The sequence below is a fragment of the Haliotis cracherodii genome, unplaced genomic scaffold (genome assembly GCF_022045235.1).
Source record: "Haliotis cracherodii isolate W230 unplaced genomic scaffold, xgHalCrac1.p SCAF_5, whole genome shotgun sequence".
Taxonomy (NCBI): Eukaryota; Metazoa; Mollusca; class Gastropoda; order Lepetellida; family Haliotidae; genus Haliotis; species Haliotis cracherodii.
The window spans coordinates 19,475,422-19,498,408 of record NW_027266308.1 but is presented as its reverse complement, the minus strand read 5'-3'; the positions used below and the strand labels follow the sequence as shown (position 1 = coordinate 19,498,408).

Sequence of the window (22,987 nt, the reverse complement as noted above, 5' to 3'; positions counted from 1 at the left end):
GAGTTCAATCTTGTAAACATGCACGGACACATCTATGGCTTATCTATCTCTGCACAAGTACACAAGCATATGACTACAGCCACCTGCATAGCGCTATACTAAATAAAACATACATGTGAGTGTGTTGCGGATGTTAGTTGATTAGTTTGTGTTACTGAAACGATAGCGATTGTATTGGAGGCCTATTGTTTTTCAGTGTTGATGACAGCTGCCTCATCGCATGGCTGCACACGTAAATAATCAAACACATTGGTTTGAAAATAGCAAAAAGAAAAGAAAAGAAAAAGATCTATGCCATTACATACACGCTGGATAAGTATTGCAACACTGTTACTCTATGGGGTAGTTGTATTATAGCTGAATTGTCGTGAAATTACACGGGAACTTTTGTCAAAGCATGTTCGGACTTGCCCGACCAATTGCTGCAGAGCGGCGGTTTTTAGAACTATCCTTCAGGATCACGTTGTAAATACTAGGATACTGTCATTGGTGTTACTGGACAAAGTCAGAGGATATGTACATTTAACATGTTGATGTAGGATATGATATACATGAAGTCTATTAGTGGAATATTGTGAAATGTAAAGACTGTGTGCTGGATCTATTTGTTTGTTGAGGAGTCCGAGTGACCAGGTAGGTGACAGGCGGGCTCTTGGGCCACAAGAAGAACATTTAGTTTGTAAGTGTGCCTTTATGTTTGTATCTGGTTGAATCATGTAACATGATAAGTGTCATATTGCATGGATTGTGTTGTGAAAGGTGAATACTGTGATTTGTGTTGTGGAAGGTTTAATATGTGCTGTGATCATGCAGATTACAGACACATGTTACACTTACAGTTAAATATGTTCATGTGATCCTGCATCAATGTTATGTATCATATTATCCCTGGACCTGACAGCTTTATTGTGTCTTAAGTTAAACAATATGTTAAAGTTATGAACAAAAATGTTTGTTAAATAAAATTGTGTCTCATTTATAAGGGTGGAAGTATGATATATGTCTGTCGATGTGTGTATTTTAGTAACATACGATGTGACCATGTTCACAAAATTTCATGTGTGCTAACAACTTTAATGACATACTGTATAAAAAAACCCATGTGCAACTGTTACCAAATGCTGCTTAAGTACAAAGATAGCCTCTTTGGTATAGTGGGTGGTGTGTCTGGCCAAAAAGTGGGAGGTCTGGGGTTTCACTTCCCAAACACATCATACCAAAAAAACGTTTAACATATGGTGCTTGCTGTTATCCTACCTGTTGCTGGTCATTTAGGGGATAAAACAAGGACTGGTTAGCTCGTAGTCAGAAAACTGTGTCTGAGTGGGATATCCACAGAGTCATGGTATCTCAGTGGCCTTGCACTATAAAAGCATCATTAGTTAGCCCAAACTTGTGAACACTGAAGTACAAGTTATGTAAAAAAAATCACATGTTTCATAACTCTGTATTCACTCACTCGGCAGCATGACTCCCGAGAGTTTCTAGACTTTGGTCCTGCCCCACACTGGTGTCTGATTAGGCAAGTGACGTGTTAGAAATATGCCTTAGTTCACCCAGCTGTACAATTGGGTTCCTGGAAGGATGAGATGGTATTGTGAGTGTTAACCTTCTAGCGCCTGACAAGGGAGTTTGTGTTGTATCTTCAAGGAGCTATTATTATTATTATTCATCGTGGTTCAGACTATTATTTTTCTCAAATGTGAGGTGAAATGGGGTTTAACATTGCAATCAATATTATTTTTGGTGTGTGTGTGCGTGCGCTAGTCCAGACTAATGCCGATTTTGAATGATAGCCCACTGAGATACCATGGCACAGTTTAACATGAATACCCCACTCAGACACAGTATAGTGAGCCAACCAGTCCTTGTTTAAACCCCTAAATGCTGAATGCCAGGCAGGGTAACAACAAATGCCATCTTTTAACGTTTAGTGGTGTGATGTGCATTGAACCCCAAACCTTCACCTCTCCGGACAGATGCTCTACCACTAGACCATGGAGACAGTCTTTCTAAAAAGAAGATATGGCATCATCATTTCTGATTATTCTTTCTCATTGGTACATGTGATCTATAATGAAAACCTCATCAAATCCTTTTTTCATGCAGATAATTTGTTTTGCTTGCATCGTGAATATATTCAAAAAGTACACCTGTAAATCACGATTTAACGTTGTGTGAAGAAAGAAATACTTGTTAGGGTAACCAGAACTGAGAAAGTCATCATGCTTTATTGAATGTTAATTAAACAAATTGAAAGATTAATGTTGTGAAATATTGTGTTGTGTTTTTCAGGACTGACTTGTCCAATGATCTCTGTTGCATGAAAGCACCTTATTGGGAGTGAGGTGTAGTTTAGTCACCCCCTGAGCACAGTGTCTTACAGTGAGGAAGATGTCAGCTGAAACTGTCGTGTTGAGTCCTGCACTGTGTTGACCACCTGCTCACTCTGTTGTTTTCCTGCACTTGTTCTTGTGAATGATGGCTGGTGGTGGTACATATTTCTCCAGTGAGAGTGATGAGTATTATCTCCCCTCCAGCAGGCAGAGGCGCCACCCCCATGACATGGGCGACACGGATCCCCGGGTGCAGGAGCTCACTGCCAATCTGCAGGTGAGGTGGCTAAGCAGTGTGAGGAGAGCTCTTTGCATGAATAGTGTCATAGATGAAAACAAAGGTATGAGAAGCAGAGTGCCTTTTGTAAAGACCATATTAATGTTGAAAAGGATTCTGCCAGGATTACAAGTCAACTTATTAACTCGCATATACTTACAAGTTATTCCCCTGATAAAGGGGCAAGAAGTATCCAAACAATAAAGAACTTGTACACATGAAATCTCACAGGTATCAATAATATTTCATGTGTACAAGTTGACATCTTTGTGATGTTGGATTGTCATCAGTGACAATTGTAAATATCCATAATGACTGAAAATCGTTATTAAATAGTGAACAAAAAAAGTCATGAATATTTTGGAGGATATTGTGTTTGTAGTGAAGAATGAGTACACAATTTCATTATAATATCTCCCAAAATATTGATGATCCCCAACTCTATTTTTTAAGTGGATTGTGGAGAAAACAAGATTGAAAATTAAAAACATATCTGTGACGTCTATCTATTGTTAAATGCTCCATTGTTTGTCAGGAATGGAGAGTTGTTTGTCAATTATACATTATCTTGAACCAAAATTTCAGTTAATTTGCATTTGGAAATATATTATTCTTTTGATAAATGAATAATTTCAAATTTTGTAGGAAAACGTGTCGCCAGCGGGGTTCGAACCCGCATCATTTGATTTGAAGATGTGTATTTGTCGACCTCAGCCTCAGTGACACAAGAATGTATAGTGTGACATTAACTGTTAAATAATTTCATAATTTTGAATAATGATTAAAAGCCGAAAAATAATATGCATATGTATATAATGTTGTGTTAGAGCAGGTTACCTGTAGCAATGTTCATATTTATAGCAATTAGATAAACCTTCAGGTAAACATATAAAGATATATCCTTGTTCGGGACTCTATATCTCTTATCATGCCCATCAGCATATATAGTGATAATGTGCAAGCGATTGATAAAATACTAGTTTAGGACCCCATGAAATTATGAAGAGCTGTCTACATGGTGTACCATGCATTGTAAATATCAGCTTGCGACGGAGCTTGATGCATGTGCAGCAGCAACAGAGAACACATTCCTCATGCATCACACAAGGGCGACAAACACAGTATAAATACAGACTACAAAGAGTTCTGGTTTATTTTTTATATGCATTTCCACAAGAGAACATTTTGTCAAAGTGTAAATGTAGGGATGGGTTTCAAGTTGGGGAATATCCTTGTAACTCTCCATACCTTAAAAGTAGTGGGCCTCAGCGCCTGCGGGGCCTCTGCTTCATTATTTTGAAGGAATGGAGAGTTACTTTGACATTCCCCTTCACATAAGTGTTTGTTTCAACTCTATACACAAGTTCACACCCATTGTCAAAATGACCTTACAATCTGTCATTTATGGGTTGAATGTCCACTTCAGTCAACCCTGTGGTTATCATGAATGAGTCATTCATTAATGAGTTTAGCATCCATTTCTGATACAGTCAATTCTCTATCATGGTTGAGTCAGTCATTTATGGGTTTACCATCCCCTTGGCTCCAGTCAGTTCCATCTGTGGTTGTCATGGTTGTTTGAAGTACTGTAACTGAAAAACTTTAAGATTTTATTTTCATCAAAGCTTTTGTTAAAAATGGAGGGTTTTATCTGAAATAGGTGCATGTCTATGCTTACTTTTGAAACATGAAAGTCTGTGGGAATGTCTTTGATGCATGTGTAGTAGTTCGCTCTCAGCACCTGTTGTTGTCCTCCATTGTCAGTTGGAGGAGTTCACATTTCAATTCATATAAAGGGTGATAACTCTTTCTTTCCTATGTCTCAGTTTCACCATAAGGAATTGGCAAATGTCATGTTGCACTTTTTCTGCAACTGAAATCACTTTTTAAAAATTGTTGGATATTTCTTTTTGATAGATTGACCACATTTGTTTTTCTCATGAGTATGTCATGAGTAAGTCACAATATATTTATGAAGTGACATTTTGTGCTGTGAATGTAATGATATTATCAGGTGAATTTTATGGCTGCAAAAGTACCAGCACCACCTCTTATTACACTAACAGACCTCTGGTGTCCTTTAGGCTTCTAATTACAACATACTTGAGTCAGACCTTTCTTTGGTAAAAGAAAGCCTGTTCACCCATGCTCAGTTCTGTTAAGAATATTATTACATAATTCCTAGGAAAATTATAGACTCTCCATCCCTACATCTATGTTATATACCAATGTCTGCAAGAAATGGCACACTGTTCCAAGATATTGCTGTGTGTGTTCTCCAAGGTACGAGGAGTGTTCAATAAGTTTTGCAACTTCAATATAAGACCAAGTCGCAGAATATCTTTTGCACTTTTATTTTTCAATACAATCTCCATTCACCTCAATACACTTATTCCATTTGTCCTTCAAGCTTTTAATACCACTTTTATAGAAATCCGCAGATTGGCCCTCTAACCACACTTCTGTGGCAGCCTTTATGTCCTCGTCATCTTGGAAGTGTCGTCCACGTAGGGTAGATTTCATTTTTCGGAACAGGAAATAGTCACTGGGGGCTAAGTCTGGGCTGTGGAGTGGGTGATTTAAATGTTTGAATCCACATTCACATATGGCGGCCTGTGCAATTCTCGACTTGTGAACTGTAGCATGTAAGGAACCTTATGACAGCGCGTTGTTCATGTTTGAGAGAATCCATGATTGTGACCACCCTTAGGTGAATGAAGCCATCACATAAAACTTATTGTTGTGTCTGGAACTTGTTATGACACATGTCAACCTGATGTTATGACTAGTGTCACACCTGCCACAAGTTGACATTTGCCCACAAATGCCCAAGTTGCAAAACTTATTGAACGCCCCTCGTATGCCCATCATGCCTCGCTGAACCAAGGAGTCTGTCACCTTATGTCACTTCCAACACAAGTCAAGTAGACCTTTAACATGGTTTGCTTATTTCTTTCAAAGCCATGGCATCTGTTTGCCAGATTGAATATGAAATAATTAAACTTATGAATTTGACAGTCTAGTGTACATGGTATTTGGAAGGATGAAATGGAAGAAAAAAATCAAATAAATGAGCATGATGAAACATACAGAAAACCTTATGGATAACAGCCTCTTATAGCGACATTTTGCTGTAGGTTCCTACACCTTTATGGAGCTGTAATGTCTACAATCATGTGAAATCTCATTAAAATCAGATCTTAGTTCTCGCTACCGCTAATCAAAGATCTGAGGACATCCCATTACCGGTCATGTCAGAACAACCTTTGACCGATCAATGAAATGATTTAGAAGGAATCGATGGTAGCCAATCAGAAATCACCTTTCTTGATCTTTATGGCACTACTTTCAAATTGCCGACTTCCATTCAAGATGACGCTTTGAAAAATAACTTCACAATTCAAAATGTGAAAACTGGAACAAAGAACCTTATGGATTGTCTAATAGATGGCCTATATTGTGTGACAGTACATCCCATGGGCTATGCAAAGTCTATTCAAATGTTCATCCCGAAGCGAGAGGTAAACGATGACTTTGACAGATTCAGTAGTACAGCTTGAACAGTCGTTCAGAATATCAGAACTAACATCTGATTTTAAAGTGATTGCAACCAAGTGATGACTTGGTTGTAGTCATTCCAGCTGTACAATGGTGTTTTCTTGATAACAGTTTTTTCTTATTTACTCACCAACGTCTAGAATACCAATGAAACAGTTATGATGAAACATAGTTCTTCTGTGAGTGAAACATCAGAGAGTCTACATATAGTTTTTATCATAATTGAAATTTGTTAACGGCCTTGGAGCAAATGAAGCATAGATATTTGTTTTCCTTTATTTGTTCACATTTGTGAAATTTTAGGTAAATAAGTAAAGTAAAAAAATTAAATGCCCCGACAACCCTTGTTACTCATTATTAATTATGGTCTCACTTTAATTTCAATGGAGGGAATGACATTCAAAATCTGATTCTTTTGTGTTCATTTAGACTATGCAAATTTAATAAATATAGAAACTTATCTTTTTTATGGCTGGTGAATATGAATGCTTTCTCTCTGATTGGTCCAACACACCAAAGGTGCCATTAATCAGTCATATATCTTATTGAACAAGTTGAACATCTTTCAGCATTGACAGATACCTCCGTGCCCTGACTGCCTATTGAAGCACTTGTGCTGAGATCTATAGCTGTAGAAAATGATTAGTGTACAGTAAGATATAATGTCACATTTATTGATGTTGGACAAAGGGTGTGACTTGTTGATATAGGGCTGGAGGAATCAAATCATCAGACTTGAGAAGGGAATAAAGTAGACAGCAAGTTTTGTATGGGCACTCCTGGAAGGAGGTTTTACAACTAGTCTCTAGATTTGTAGTTTACACTGAACACCACAAGCTGTGTATGATTACTGCTATGTCAGAATGTTATACTAGCTATTTTAATCTGTTCCACAATTCTTTCCTTGCTGATGTCCAAGCGGGAGTAAGCCAAATGGGGAACAATAACCTTGTTTGTATATTCCTTGTCTGCTCAACAATGATGCATTGTACCAGGATCAATCATACACTTGATATGCATAGGTTTTAGATAGAGTCTTATCAGTTTCTATGGAGAAAACACAGCTCACGGGTGCCCCTTGAAGGAGTAACAGAGTGTTGACTTAGTACACTGGTTTCAATGGGTCGTGAATGACTTGTATGTATACTTAGGCATTTCGGAATATATTTCCAGTACTGGGGTCTATTCAGCTTATCCAAGTGTCGGCAATGCTTGACTAAGTCTTATCTCTCTACCCAGCCAAGTGATAGACATTGCTCTGATTTACAGGCTGCCTGGTATTCTCAACCATTATTGGGTTGTGTTGATTGCATTAACATTTCACATTTCATCATATTCATGTTTTCTGCAGTTATTTGATATCAAAAGGGAACAACTTCCTCTGACATGTTTATTATGTTTACTGTAATTTTAGATTAAAAAAGTGCAGATGATATTCATGATAATGACTAATAAATGAGTTCAACTGGTTTGGCTGTTCCACTCAGCATGCTCAGTACGTTATCAGTGTTTGTGTAGCTCACCTTACCATGTGAACTGAAGGTCTATGAATTGGAACTTAGCATGGATCCCAACAATAAGAATATGCTCCTACAAACCTCTTGTCTTTCTATTCCTCTGTTGATCCATCTTTTCATTTGTTGGCAGTGAATTTTTTCCCCCACAAAACTGCTCCGCATAACAACATGATAAATATTGTTTTCGCAGAATATGTTCCATATGTTCCTGTCTACAAGCAAAGGAGAGTTTTTTGTTTTAAACCTTCATTGCAAAATTAGCCTTCGCAACTAATTCTACTATGAATACTGAAATGTGATATTTTTGATTGATTATTAAATGGCTGCCATTCATAGGTTGATGATCATTTGAAGTTGTAGTTAACCATTTTATACAGGTGAAAGTAATTTCAGTTGGAATTGACATACTGTAATATTGATTTGAAAGGGTATTAATTTTCCAGTTGTAAATAAATTTTTGTGTTTGCAACTGTGTGAAGAAATTGAAATAGAAACAATAACAACAAACAAGGCTTAACATGACATCTATAATATGACCCTAACGACGTTTCATCCGCCGATTCAGAGCGTTGCTTACAAGATCGGGAAAGGGAATGTTTTCTTATCATGCAACCTCCAATAGGTTAGTGAGTGAGTGATTTGGGTTTAACGCCGCTTTTAACAGTATTCCAGTTTTATTGCGGCGTGTGAGCTTAATGTGGGAGGAAAGCCCGAAGTGATGCAGGTCTTAGACGTTTACCAGTTTGGTGAAATCCACGAGCACGGGTATGGTGCTGACAAACCTAGAAACATAATCGGGGCGAACCGGGATTCGAACCCACAATCATAGGTTTCTGGTGTGCCCAAGGGACACAACTCTGCACAGTAAATCGCTGCGCTTTAGACAGCTTGGCCACCCGTGCCCCCTCCGATAGGTTTACATTGGGTATTTTGAACAACAGTTATGGGCTGTACAACTGATTCCATCCAAATCATCGGCTATCTCTCGTTGCAATGGACAATCATTTGAACGGAAGAGACTTTGCATAGCTGATGTGAAGTATAATTTTGGCCCTCTATTCGTCTACATTCCAGATTGTTTTTTTGTTCAGTTTTCAAATTTTGATCGAGAACTTTGTCAAAATATTTATCAAAGCGTAGTCTGGAATGGATGTCTCCACTTTGAAACTAGATGTTGAAACTAGTGCCGTATCGCTCGAGAAAGCTGCTTTCTGATGGGCTAATGTTAACTTCTTGTTAGTCATTTCATTGATCGGTCAAAGTGTGTGAAAGGTTGTTATGACATGACCACCTGATCTTTGTTAATCAGAAACATTCAAAGTTGGACGGAAAGCGTGGAATTCAGGCCAGAAACTGGCCAGGGACACATAAAGCAGCTTTCAAGTCTGGGCAATGGACTGGATGATACCAGAAAGTAGATGGTGGCCAGCAATCTCCAACACTGACCAGTGAACCATATCTTCTACTAAAGCTGAGGATGGGAAATAATTCCTTAAGTAGAACAAAGCTCTTTGAAACCACAACATGAAAAGAAATTATACTAAAGTCTATTGATTCATTTAGATAAGCCTTTAAAATACACCCAGGAATTAAAAAATACTTAATAATGTTTTTTGCGTTAAACATTCCAATCTCAGTTTGTGAAATGCCAGTTTGTAGGAAACAAAGTAGAAATGCCATATAATTTAGGAAATATATAGGTTATCCTGACAGAGTGGTCATTTTTATTCATAATTAACAGTGTTTGGCAATATCAGCTTAAAAGAGTGTTTTTCTCAGATAATTGATGGGTTAATAGGGGACAGAAAGATACAATGCATTTTACTAAACGGGAGATAATTAGTAATGTCGAACATTATCACGTACCTTATAGGTGAACTTAGAACCATACTGTTAAATTCCATAAGAGCCAGGGAGTGTTACTTTCATCTCTGCAGGTTCTTGGGCTGACGTAACCCCTTGCTTCATGTTTGGCAAGCTGAAGAACTGCACAATGAGGCATTAAGGGAGCAATTTCTAATGTACGAGGGTGACTGTATGGACCTTGATGGTGGCAGCAGTGGGGCTTTAAACTGGACTGAGGGGCTTAAATGTGCTAAATGTATCTACTTGTCCAAGGACCACAACTTCTTCAAGGTGGTAGAGGGTAGCTAGGTAAAAACAAGGGTTGTTGATCATAAACTGCCAACACTGGACTTCAGATCGGCTTGTCCAGATGCCCCATTGGATGTAAAAGCTTCACTCTCTTCTGCGTGAGTGCACATATACCTCCCTTGTCAAAAACAGACATGCTAAAAGCTGAAAACATTGTTGAAACAATATTAACGGTCAAATTGTTATTGACCTCACAGCCAGGAGACCATTTTTGCGGGAAATATATCATTATTTGAAGGTTACTAAGTGTCTTTGAAATTTGAAAGAAAACTAGGATCATCCATACACAAAAAGGCCCAAACACAAAGAATTGATGGTATACTACATCATTTACTTTAAGAGGGTTTGTGACATTTTCTGCTGTCAGCAGTGTACACTTTCCATACTCATGATACCGGCATCACTTGACTTGACCAGCTGATGATAAACACTGACACACAAATTGTTGTTGCAGTGGTGACTTAATCCTAATTTGTTGTCAAATTCATCAGTTTTAACAAATTGAGAAGGCAGGGCATCATGACTTGATGGAAAGAGCCACCTGATGGGGCTTTTCCCTGTGTTTGACCACAAGACCATTCATGTCTAGGCCACCGAACTAATCCAGTCAACCCAAACAATAGTGATATATACTATGAAATAAATGTAGGGGATATTTGGTTTTGAGGTGAAACTGCAGGAACATACACCAATGTCTGGGTATGAAAGTAAGTAATGTAAGTGGCAAGAACATTTCCGCAGAGATTAAGCTCCCAAACCCAACATTGTGGCAGTCATGAAGCATGTGACATGGACAGCAGGTGCACGGGGTGGGATGCCAGAGTTACCATTGTCACTTCACTCACACTTGCTTGTGGGCAGACACATATTGTTTTCTCAAACTTCAAAGACAATTTATTAAACACATTTAATCATTGGTAACATTATGATTTTTAAAAAATAACTATCCGTTCAACAGCCATTATATGTACATGTATGCACAGTCTGACCTCAAAGCTGCAGAAAGAACAAATATTGGCCAGCATGGCCTGTTCTTTTTCTGAGATCAGGAAGCTAAACACACCAACCCCAATTCCACATCAAATTAGGTGTAGTAGAACCTGTAATCTGTTGCCATTTTAAACTGTAGACTACAGGTGAGCTACAGTGAAGTGGCACTATTTTGTCATTATGACATGGTTCAAATAACATGATGGTATTTTTTGTAGACTATAAGTTCAACTCATGTATGACTCTAGATTGTGCTTGGGACTAAAGAGAATATGCATTGAGTCATGATGATGACTCTAGTTCATACACTTGGTGGATTCCAGAATCAGTATGTAATTTGCCAAGTCATGATACCTAAAATGATGTTGACTGATTGAGTTGTGGTGTTCATTTTTCTTTCTAGTTGGTGAAAAATTGATAACTTGAGTCTCACACAGGCACAACTAGTGTTAGAAAAAAGGGGGACATATATGATTGGGGAACCCAGTTGCACAAACGTGATGGAATCGATGACCATCTCATCCAAAGTCATATCAGCCCTTTTTATATATACTTTTTTTTAGTTAAGACCGCTTCCATGCTGCAGTGGTAGTGATCCCCGTCTGCATCATACCAAAAGATGGTACTGCTTGTTACCCTGCCTGGTGATTGGCATTAAGGGGCTAGTTAGAAAAAAATGCGACTTGTAGTGTTACCATGGCATTCTAGATAATTTTTGTCATGAAACAATATACCACGGGACTAACCATGGGTCTGGGTAGTCCTGTGGGTACCAAGGTCTGACCCGAGTACCCGAGTTACCCGTCCCAGCCCTTATGCTATAGCAGCTGCTGCTATATAAGTGCAATATTCTTGCACGGAACGCTAAACCCCATTTCACCCCCTTTTTTAGTTTATTATCTGACATGCTGATAGAGCTTTATACATGTGTAAGGCAAGTGTAACAGCCTGTTTCAGGTACTTAGTAACTTTAACCAAGCTCTTCAAAGTACCTTGTTCCCTGCACTGTGTATAGTATGTCAATAATATTCTATGAATCATGACGTATGCATTGCAGTGTGAACACTGCTACCCAGTATATCACCACTGCCCACCTCTTACAACTGGCACAGAAAACAGCTTCACTCAATGAAGTTTGCATGGCTGGCTGTTGGAGTACTTTCAGTTGGAGTTCACTTAATAACAGTGTGGTGGCCAGTTTGATACATTGAGAGATATGCTGCCTGGTTGTGTTTTTGGTTCAAATGTTGCCTGTAAGCATGGAAAGTATTGTAATTAATACATACAAACTGTTAAGGGTGTACTATGCACACTTTGTGGTTAGTCACAGAAGATTTCATCAGCCTCTTGGATACCATTCTAAAAAAAGTCTTGTGTACTCAAGAACTTGTGTATTTATAATTGGAATTTGACCAAACTTAGTATGCTTGATCTCTACGTAGCGATCTTGTTCACCTAAATTTTTATGTCATAGTCACTGAAAATAACATTATGAAACATAGCTGAAATTGAAAACAAATAAGGCTTTTTTCAATCAGCTATGATAGACTTGAAATAACTAATAGGATACCTGTTATTCATGTCATTCTTTTTGTCAAATATCAAGGTCACTTTGAAGGTCATTTACTTATGAAATGACTTGGAGTTTCATTCAGAAAGTTTTGTCAATATGGTATGACGATTTCATATTTGTATTTCACCTATGTTCCTCTGTGATTGAATGTCATTGAAGGTCAAAGTAAAAAAGTGTGAACTGTATGTCCCCAAAAGCTTCCAAACACAATATTTTGAGAATTTACAATTGGAATTTGAGAAACTTAATATTCATGATCTCTTGAGTGGGGTCTCATCTTTAGAAATTTCTATATGACCTTCGATGAAGATTAAGATCATCAAAAATCATATTGTCAGAACATGGCATATTTTATTTTGATTCTTGATAATCATGATAATACAATACATTTCAATACAATCAATGATTAATACTATACTGACACACTTTGAAAATGCATTTTAGATTTTTTGGTAATATTTGGCAAATTGGCCAAAAAATCAAATTAAGTTATTCTGGGTATTTAGTCATGAGATATCAAACAACAATGTCAGCGTACAGGTTCAAATCTGATTCAATGCATTTAGAGGAGGACTTGAGCACAAAAACACATCTTTCTGATTTCGAGTTGTTTCATTAATGACACATTGCTGTAAAATGTAATGGGAACATGTGCACATAACCTTCAGTTACCCACAGTTTGATGATGTCAAGTCTAAGAAAGCATGACCAAGGACACGTAACACAGGGATTAGTGGTGGAATAAACTTCAAAGATATTGTGTGGACAATTAAGGTTTAGCCAGACACAAATTTGAAATATTTTGACATAAATTATGTACACATAAATATTAGGTTGTATTTTTCAATAATAGGTTGTGCTTGTGAATGTTTTATATAGCTAACTCAAGCCCTGAAGGTGCAGCAATTAGTTATGCAGAGTTAAGTCCCTTATGCTTGTTGGAATACTGATCACAGCTTGGAATCCAAGATTTGCCCTGATTATGTTTCTGGGCTTGTCAGCACCATACCCGTGTTCATGGATTTCCTCTGCTGCAAAGTGGTACATGTCTAAGACCTTCAGGCTTTTATCCCAATACATGTTACTATGTATATATAGATGTAAATGAACTATGTACTGTTCAAATCAGTGTTAAATCAAACTCACTCACTCCTGAATTTTAGCATGCTAGAAAGGAGCTGTAATCCATTGTTACCTTGGTGAAGGGTGTTTCTCTACACATGCTCTTAGGGTTGCTCCAGAATGCCTGATATGTAATACTTTGTGCTTCTTTATCAGGACACAACACGTAACCTGCGATCTCTTGACCGGATGTTGGACAACTACAGGAGTGTAGGGGATGAGAGGAGGTCTGCTGTGGACAGGGTAGGTACACACAGCATATGGCAGCATGTAGACACACACACAGACACACGCACAGACACACACGCACAGACACACACACACACACACACACACACACACACACACACACACACACACACACACACACACACAGACAAAAAAACACACACACACACACACACACACGGAAAAGCTATTGCTGAGCGAAGAATAAGTGTATAGTAACAGGAATCCTGTTTTCATCAACCAGTATTTTGATTCACTATTCCATGTTGCAGTTGAGAGTTGACCTGGACCGGACACACGAGGATATCCGTGAGGAGAGGTACCGAGAGGCACTGTATGAGAGAGATTATGGGGTATGTACACAAGCTTTGTAATGTAGGGAGTAATGGTAACCCATAGACATAGGAGTCACACTGTACAGGTCAGATAACACAAGGTGTGTGTCTCATGCATCACAATTATTATTGAAAATATTACTTCTTGTTTGTTTTGACAGAGTGATAATGATTCTCCAAGTTCCAACACCAAGAGAAAAAGAAAAGCATCAGTACGATTTGCAGATGATATGAACAGAGAGTTGCATGGGATTCATCAGTCTGTCCGTGACCTGTCCTCAGAGCAGCTGAAGCTAGAGGAAAGTTTTAACAGAGAGATGGAGAGGAGAGACAGGTAGGGGGTGATATATAGGGAGAGAATGTAGAGGAGAGAGCTATATAGGGGAGATTAGAGGGAGCTATATAGGGGAGAGAATGGTACCGGAGAGACAGGTAGGGGAGCTATATAGGGGAGCTCTATAGGGAGAGACAGGTAGAGGTAGCTATATAGGGGAGCTCTATAGGGAGAGAATGGTACGGGAGAGACAGGTAGGGGTAGCTATATAGGGGAGCTCTATAGGGAGAGACAGGTACAGGAGAGACAGGTACAGGAGAGACAGGTAGGGGTAGCTATATAGGGGAGTTCTATAGGGAGAGACAGGTTGAGGAGAGACAGGTAGGGAAGCTATATAGGGCAGCTCTATAGGGAGAGAATGGTACGGGAGCGACAGGTAGGGGTAGCTATATAGGGGAGCTCTACAGGGAGAGACAGGTAGAGGAGAGACAGGTAGGGGTAGCTATATAGGGGAGCTCTATAGGGAGAGAATGGTACAGGAGAGACAGGTAGGGGTAGCTATATAGGGGAGCTCTACAGGGAGAGAATGGTACAGGAGCGACAGGTAGGGGTAGCTATATAGGGGAGCTCTACAGGGAGAGAATGGTACGGGAGAGACAAGTAGGGGAGCTATATAGGGGAGCTCTATAGGGAGAGAATGGTACGGGAGAGACAGGTAGGGGAGCTATATAGGGGAGCTCTATAGGGAGAGACAGGTAGAGGTAGCTATATAGGGGAGCTCTATAGGGAGAGAATGGTACGGGAGAGACAGGTAGGGGTAGCTATATAGGGGAGCTCTATAGGGAGAGAATGGTACGGGAGAGACAGGTAGGGGTAGCTATATAGGGGAGCTCTATAGGGAGAGACAGGTAGAGGTAGCTATATAGGGGAGATATATTGGAGAGAATGGTACGGAGAGAGAGGCAGGGGTAGCTATATAGGGGAGATATATTGGAGAGAATGGTAGAGGAGAGAGAGGCAGGGGTAGCTATATAGGGGAGATACATAGGGAGAGAATGGTACAGGAGAGACAGGTAGGGGTAGCTATATAGGGGAGCTCTACAGGGAGAGACAGGTAGAGGAGAGACAGGTAGGGGAGCTATATAGGGGAGCTCTATAGGGAGAGAATGGTACGGGAGAGACAGGTAGGGGTAGCTATATAGGGGAGCTCTATAGGGAGAGAATGGTACGGGAGAGACAGGTAGGGGTAGCTATATAGGGGAGCTCTATAGGGAGAGACAGGTAGAGGTAGCTATATAGGGGAGCTCTATAGGGAGAGAATGGTACAGGAGAGACAGGTAGGGGTAGCTATATAGGGGAGCTCTATAGGGAGAGACAGGTACAGGAGAGACAGGTAGGGGTAGCTATATAGGGGAGCTCTACAGGGAGAGAATGGTACGGGAGAGACAGGTAGGGGTAGCTATATAGGGGAGCTCTATAGGGAGAGAATGGTACGGGAGAGACAGGTAGGGGTAGCTATATAGGGGAGCTCTATAGGGAGAGAATGGTACAGGAGAGACAGGTAGGGGTAGCTATATAGGGGAGCTCTATAGGGAGAGAATGGTACGGGAGAGACAGATAGGGGTAGCTATATAGGGGAGCTCTATAGGGAGAGAATGGTACGGGAGAGACAGGTAGGGGTAGCTATATAGGGGAGCTCTATAGGGAGAGAATGGTACGGGAGAGACAGGTAGGGGTAGCTATATAGGGGAGCTCTATAGGGAGAGAATGGTACGGGAGAGACAGGTAGGGGTAGCTATATAGGGGAGCTCTACAGGGAGAGACAGGTAGAGGAGAGACAGGTAGGGGTAGCTATATTGGGGAGCTCTATAGGGAGAGACAGGTACAGGAGAGACAGGTAGGGGTAGCTATATAGGGGAGCTCTATAGGGAGAGAATGGTACGGGAGAGACAGGTAGGGGTAGCTATATAGGGGAGCTCTATAGGGAGAGACAGGTAGAGGTAGCTATATAGGGGAGCTCTATAGGGAGAGAATGGTACAGGAGAGACAGGTAGGGGTAGCTATATAGGGGAGCTCTACAGGGAGAGACAGGTAGAGGAGAGACAGGTAGGGGTAGCTATATTGGGGAGCTCTATAGGGAGAGACAGGTACAGGAGAGACAGGTAGAGGAGAGACAGGTAGGGGTAGCTATATAGGGAAGATATACAGGGAGAGACAGGTAGAGGAGAGACAAGTAGGGGAGATACATAGGGAGAGAATGGTAGAGGAGAGACAAGTAGGGGTAGCTATATAGGGGAGCTCTACAGGGAGAGACAGGTAGAGGAGAGACAGGTAGGGGAGCTATATAGGGGAGATACATAGGGGAGCTCTACAGGGAGAGACAGGTAGGGGTAGTTATATAGGGAGATATATAGGGAGAGAATGGTAGAGGAGAGACAGGTAGGGGTAGCTATTTAGGGGAGATATATAGGGAGAGAATGGTAGAGGAGAGAGAGGCAGGGGAAGCTATATAGGGGAGATATATAGGGAAGCTCTACAGGGAGAGACAGGTAGAGGAGAGACAGGGGAGAAACTTATAGTTTGGTATGTTGGTAAGAGCATTTACAGGAATGCTACTGCAGTCATCCTTTTTACTTGTTGCAGATATGATATTGACACAAAGCATTCATTACGGGATATAACGGAGAGCATGAAGAAGATGACTCCAACTGATTCAGTGAGTAATATTCATGAAACTACAATGGGTAGTTGTCTGGTTGCTCATTGTAGTGCTAGGCCCTTTGTCTGCTGGAGGGATGTGGAGGCAGGTTTCATGTAATTAACATTATCACAAGGTATTGTTGTTAACATAATATGCTCACATGCAAAAGAAGTATGCAGTATACATGTTATTTATTTTCAACAGTAAAGACAAGAAATACTAACAGGGCAAGATTGACAAAAATTTGACTGTAGACAGTTTAATGGATTTAAAGGCAGTTGACATAATTGTTTTTTTTTCAAATGTTAAGGGTTTACACAGTTTTGGGTCAATACCCAAAATGTCAGTCAATACCTGGTGTGACCACCATTAGCATTGATCACTGCCACAGATCTCCTGTACACTGAGTGGATCAGACGATTTGTGAAGGCCCTAGGGATCCTCCTGCACACATCCAGAGCAGCTGTGCATACTTCATCGGCAGTTGTAGGGACTGGGCGCACATTGTGCAGACGCCTTTGAACCTTATCCCACAAGTGTTCGATGGGGTTCAGATCAGGGCTTGTAGGCCGATGAATCTTGGTACGTGGTGACCTTAGTGTGGTGCCACAATCTCCAAAGGTTTTGATGACTGAAGCTTTATCTTTACACCAACATATGGTCTGAAGGAATGCATGCATTGTCAGAAATATGAACCTGAGTAATGATTTGTAGTGTAACCATGCATAGGGTTTGAATGTTGTTGTCATTACAATATGTTACATTACTAACCCAGGGTTCAGGTAGTCCTGTGGGTACCAGGTCCTACCCAGGACCCACCTGCCCCGAATACCCCAGTTTGCCAGCCCAGCACTAGTACAAATCAACAAAGCTAATTGCATCAGACCTTATTTTTATCGCTGATGCGTTAAATTTGGAAAGTTTTACCAAGTCCTTGTATGTTGTAACCTTGATCCAACAACTTCTGAGCAAGTGTCATGTTACGTTCTTTGAAATCTGTGTAGATGCATGCTCGATTGTACCTCAAAAGTTGTTAAGTGTAGACAACAAAGGCACGAGCTGTTGGAATATTGCTTGACATAAAGGGAAAGTTGACTATTGGAAAGTTGGAAGTCATCCCTTTTGTCACTAAGTCTTGAGAGTTTTTTGTCGCTTTGAATCTTTATGTACATATCTAAATATAAAACAGGTGGTCTGCTCATCCTAGTTCAGGTGGATGAAGTCATTTGTGAGGTATGCTTACCACTATCAGATTGTTTCAGATTGACAACAGAGTGGAGCGCCGCCTGCTGCAGATACAGAATGAGCTGCGCACAGACAGAATGGCTTCAGAGAGGCATGATGATTTGGGGACACTCTCGTCGGAACTGAGAAATGTCAGTTGATATTGTTATAACAACAATGGTTATGCGTAGAGTTCAGACACATATGATATGTGTCCATGGTATAGATTTTCCAATTGGAATAAGGAAGGAGATTAGTGTATTACATTGTGCTTGGCACATGTATTAATTACTGCACCAAATTCACTAACAGTTTTCAACTTTATAGCTCACCTGAAAAAGTCAAGTGAGCTTATGTCATGGCTTGTTTTGTCCATCGTCCATGCTTTATGCATCATGTGTTGTAAACATCTTCTGAGAAACTACTGGGCCACTAAAGCTGACACTTCACATACATGTACTTCCATACTTATTCCCACCAATGATGAAAGGTTTCAATCTGATTTTGATTATGGTTGCCACGGCAGCCATATTGACAAAAAATAACATATAGACATTTGTTCAAACTGTAATGAAATTTGATATGAGTAGATAGTAGTGGGATGCAAGGGTTATGTTGTTTTGACCACAGTACTGGAAGCTGAAACTTTATTTTGCAATATTTTACATTTGAACCTTGATTTTGTCTTTGCACTTTGACCAAAGTGAAAGCTGAAATTTCTTGTTGCCATTACTCACCGAATGTTTGGAAGAGCAATGAATTCCTTCCAAAATGTGGATGCAGAATATTGAGCTTCTAAGGTTTGATGTACATGTACAGATTTAACAAGACCAAACATTCGGGGAATAGACAGTGTTGTCCAATTCCTGTTTATAGACGATGCCGATTTCACATATTTGGTTGGGAGCTGAACTTTGGCATGTATCTTCCTACTTATGATGTCATCATATTTTGTTCAAATAATTACAGTTCTGTATTCGTGCAGAAAATGTTTTAAGTTTCATCGCTGACTGCAACTTTTGTTGAGTGACTATCTTTGTTGATATATCAAACTGTTGACTTCTTATCCAGGTGAGCTACAATGCTGTGTCACTATTTCTGTCGTAATAGCTTAGATACACTGCTTTCTGAATCAGATTCTGTGCAGTTGCTCAGCTATTTCTTAACACTTCATACATTTGTCAAGCAAGTGCTGGTAAAGCTATAATGAGATAAGATGAGACTGTTGATTGTGTCTGTTCCCCATGCAGGCTGTACAACAACAGCAGCAGTTGCCCATGCTCATTGATGAAAGAATACGGAGCCAGTACCTCCATGCTGAAACCCAGAAACACAAGGTACGAACACTAACACTGGGACTACTCAGTGATAATACTTATAGCAACGCTATGTTATCTATATTATCCTTGACATTTGATGGGACTACTCAGTGATAATACTTATAGCAATGCTGTGTTATCTATACTATCCTTGACATTTGATGAGACTACTCAGTGATAATACTTATAGCAACGCTATGTTATCTATATTATCCTTGACATTTGATGGGACTACTCAGTGATAATACTTATAGCAACCCTATGTTATCTATATTATCCTTGACATTTGATGGGACTACTCATTGATAATACCTATAGCAATGCTAGGTTATCTATATTATCCTTGACATTTGATTGGATTACTCAGTGATAATATTTATAGCAATGCTAGGTTATCTTTATTATCCTTGACATTTGATGGGATTACTCAGTGATGATACTTATAGCAATGCTGTGTTATCTATATTATCCTTGACATTTGATGGGATTACTCAGTGATAATACTTATAGCAATGCTGTGTTATCTATAATATCCTTGACATTTGATGGGATTACTCAGTGATAATACTTATAGCAATGCTGTGTTATCTATATTATCCTTGACATTTGATGGGATTTCTCAGTGATAATACTTACAGCAATGATCTTTTATTTATATTATCCTATAGAAGCTTTATCTTTATAAAGATTTATTTCTTCCCTCCTCTGACTTTGCTAAAACATGCTGTGATCCAACAAATTAAAAACTATGGCCCAATATTATCCTTGACATTTGATGAGATTACTTAAGAATTAACCTTCACTTTGTGTGAGTTCATTGGAGTATGAACCTTCATAGAGTGGGGGCCAAACATTGTATGAACGTCGTCGCAAGCTCGACGTTCATACAATGTTTGGCCCTCTCTCTATGAAGGTTCATACTCCAATGAACTCACACAAAGTGAAAGTCAATTCTTATAATTTTTTATCACAATTTCTTACCTCAAAGGATGTAGGTCAATATCTAAACACAATTTGGTTTAGTACGTGTGACTTCATGTTTATACTGACAGCCATACAACAACCAGCTATATCGCGGAGTAAAATAGTTCCTCAAAAAGAGAGGTGACAGTGGCGTATGGGTGCACAACTTGCTCTCCAGAAACATCTTACGCAGCACATGTGTTCAAATCATATCCTCATTAGATGAGAAAGGTCTGTAAAGAACTGCCTCAGTAAGTCAGTCACAGCGACAGTGCGTCGTAATACATTTACATCAAGTACAAGACGTCAAAATGGCCGACACGATAAACGTGACGGGAGATTTCCGAAGTTGTTGATGAACCTTTGGCGGTTATATGTGTTAATCATCATTGATCAACTGGCCGATCATTGAAAGGTGAATAAAGATGCGTCAAACAGACACAAAGGTAAATTCATAGATTGCTGGAGACGGTCAATGTCAGCCTAGGCTCGGATCGAGTCGATACTACGATAGTTGAGATGTGCATTTCTTCGTTTGTTCATTAGGATGGGCCGTAGCGAGGATATTCGTGAACAATCATTCAGTCACGCTCTCTGACATTTCTCAAAGTATACTGAAACGCTGAGACCAAGAATAAAGGTTCTAAATGATCAGAAAGAACGCTTATGCATGTTTTCGTGCTAGGGAATTCCCAGGGGTTTCCCGAGGAATGTGGAAGTAGTCCGTCAGTGTTTACGTCATTTCAAGAACACGGTCTCGTGAAAAACGTATGAACGTCAAATTGTGTCGTTCATACACTTATGAACGTCAATTTCGCGGTCATGTGACCGACCTCTCGTCCAATGGAAAAGCCGTATATCGTGTAAACTTCAAATAAAAACATTATTTAGTGATAATACTTAATAATATGCTGATATATATATTATCCATGATTTTTTATGTTAACTTCCAGATTGAGTCTGAACTAGATGGTGTAAAGCGTCGACTTGACCAGAGTGAAGGTAGTCGTACAGCTCTGCAACAACAGGTGAGTGAAGTGTCATAAGTGATCCAAGTGCATTGGCAGTGTAGCTCTTTATAGGACGACACAACTGTGTATAATGAAATGAGATTTGGTATCATGCTGTCTGTTCAGGTGGAGGATCTAAGGTCACAGCTAATGAGAGCAGACCAGGAGCGAACTCGCTTCAAGATGAAAATGGAGGAAGCTCGCCTGGAAGATGAGATACGAGACAAGAGGAAGCGGAGGACTAGTGAGTCAGAATATCTGTGTATTGATACTTGTATCTTGGCCATAAATTGTTCAGGGCATTACATTATCAATGCAAAAGAAATGAATACCTGACAGAATTAATGAAGTGTCTCCTTCAATTAGGAGATAAACGTACTGTGTTTTCAATGTAGAGCTAGGTTACCTGCAGATTTAACCCTGCTAAATTGAATTTGGAATGTTTCAAATGTTAAATTTAACGGGGTTAAATCTACAGGTAACCTAGCTCTACATTGAAAACACAGTATGTTTATCTCCATTCTACCATGACTAAATAAAATGCGAACTCTTTGGTGTTAGCAAATATACTGAGTGAAGCGGCATGCGTTGAGTTCAGTGTTTTGAGTGGGTTATCGATCAGAATTACGGAATCACCGAACTAAATATGGTGCTGTATATACTCAAGCATTTTGTTTACACCGTAATACTTCACTTGAACATATGACAGGCAATGACAGCATATAAGCATGTCAACTTGGTAAGCTTACATGAGGCGGGCATCCCTAAAGAAAACAAAGCAAGCTTTGCAAGTCTTTCGCTCTACATCGCACGTCACCATTATGACGTCATATCGCTCATAGGGACGCAAAAGATATGACGTCACAGTCCTATATAGAAAAGCGCCAAAGTACCAAGCTCTCTGTTGTCTCCAAAACGTAAATACATTCCCTTTGTTGATTTCTGTCGTGTTTTTCTGCACGAAATGTATTTCCACACATCCTTTGAATATTGTAGAAACTGCATCTGTGCATTTTGTAACCTGTAATTGTAGATATAATTATTTAAATATGCCCACCGAAAAAGACTGAAAATAGTACTATTCTGTGAATATTAGCTTCCGCGGTGATGCGGCCGTCAAACCAGCTGTTTCAATCAGAGGGGGTTTATTGTGATTTAATAGCCTCTGATTGACCAATCAGAATCGAGTAAATACCAAATTCATGGTAGAATTGTATTTTACCCTTTGTTTTCAGTGGATGAAGATGATGGTAGACGAGGTGTTGAAAGAGAGATTCAAGAGTTGAGGGGTCAACTTGCCCGGTCAGTAGGAGCAATCACAGAGTTAGATGAACTGAGAAGAGCTGTAGAGAAGAGTGAGCGGCAGAGAGCACAGTTGTCTGACCATATTGAGGTATGCTATGCGC

At 39.7% G+C, this 22,987-nt stretch overlaps 1 protein-coding gene across 6 annotated transcripts in view; it reads left to right on the top strand.

Annotated features, from left to right (window-relative positions):
* Positions 1-4: 4 nt before the first annotated feature.
* The window catches only part of LOC139442690 (centrosomal protein of 128 kDa-like), an 84,135-nt gene continuing 61,152 nt past the window's right edge, over positions 5-22,987 (top strand). For 4 of the 6 annotated variants that reach the window (XM_071223566.1, XM_071223567.1, XM_071223568.1 and 1 more), the window contains exons 1-11: positions 447-633; positions 2,296-2,613; positions 13,684-13,770; positions 14,028-14,108; positions 14,252-14,424; positions 17,008-17,080; positions 18,328-18,441; positions 19,540-19,626; positions 21,525-21,599; positions 21,708-21,825; positions 22,817-22,974. In XM_071223566.1, coding sequence (XP_071079667.1) covers positions 2,479-2,613; positions 13,684-13,770; positions 14,028-14,108; positions 14,252-14,424; positions 17,008-17,080; positions 18,328-18,441; positions 19,540-19,626; positions 21,525-21,599; positions 21,708-21,825; positions 22,817-22,974 — 1,101 coding nt within the window. In that variant the 5' untranslated portion in view covers positions 447-633; positions 2,296-2,478. Of the gene's footprint in view, positions 116-446; positions 634-2,295; positions 2,614-13,683; positions 13,771-14,027; positions 14,109-14,251; positions 14,425-17,007; positions 17,081-18,327; positions 18,442-19,539; positions 19,627-21,524; positions 21,600-21,707; positions 21,826-22,816; positions 22,975-22,987 lie in introns of those variants that run through there. The other 2 variants (XM_071223565.1, XM_071223569.1) reach the window with 2 other exon arrangements.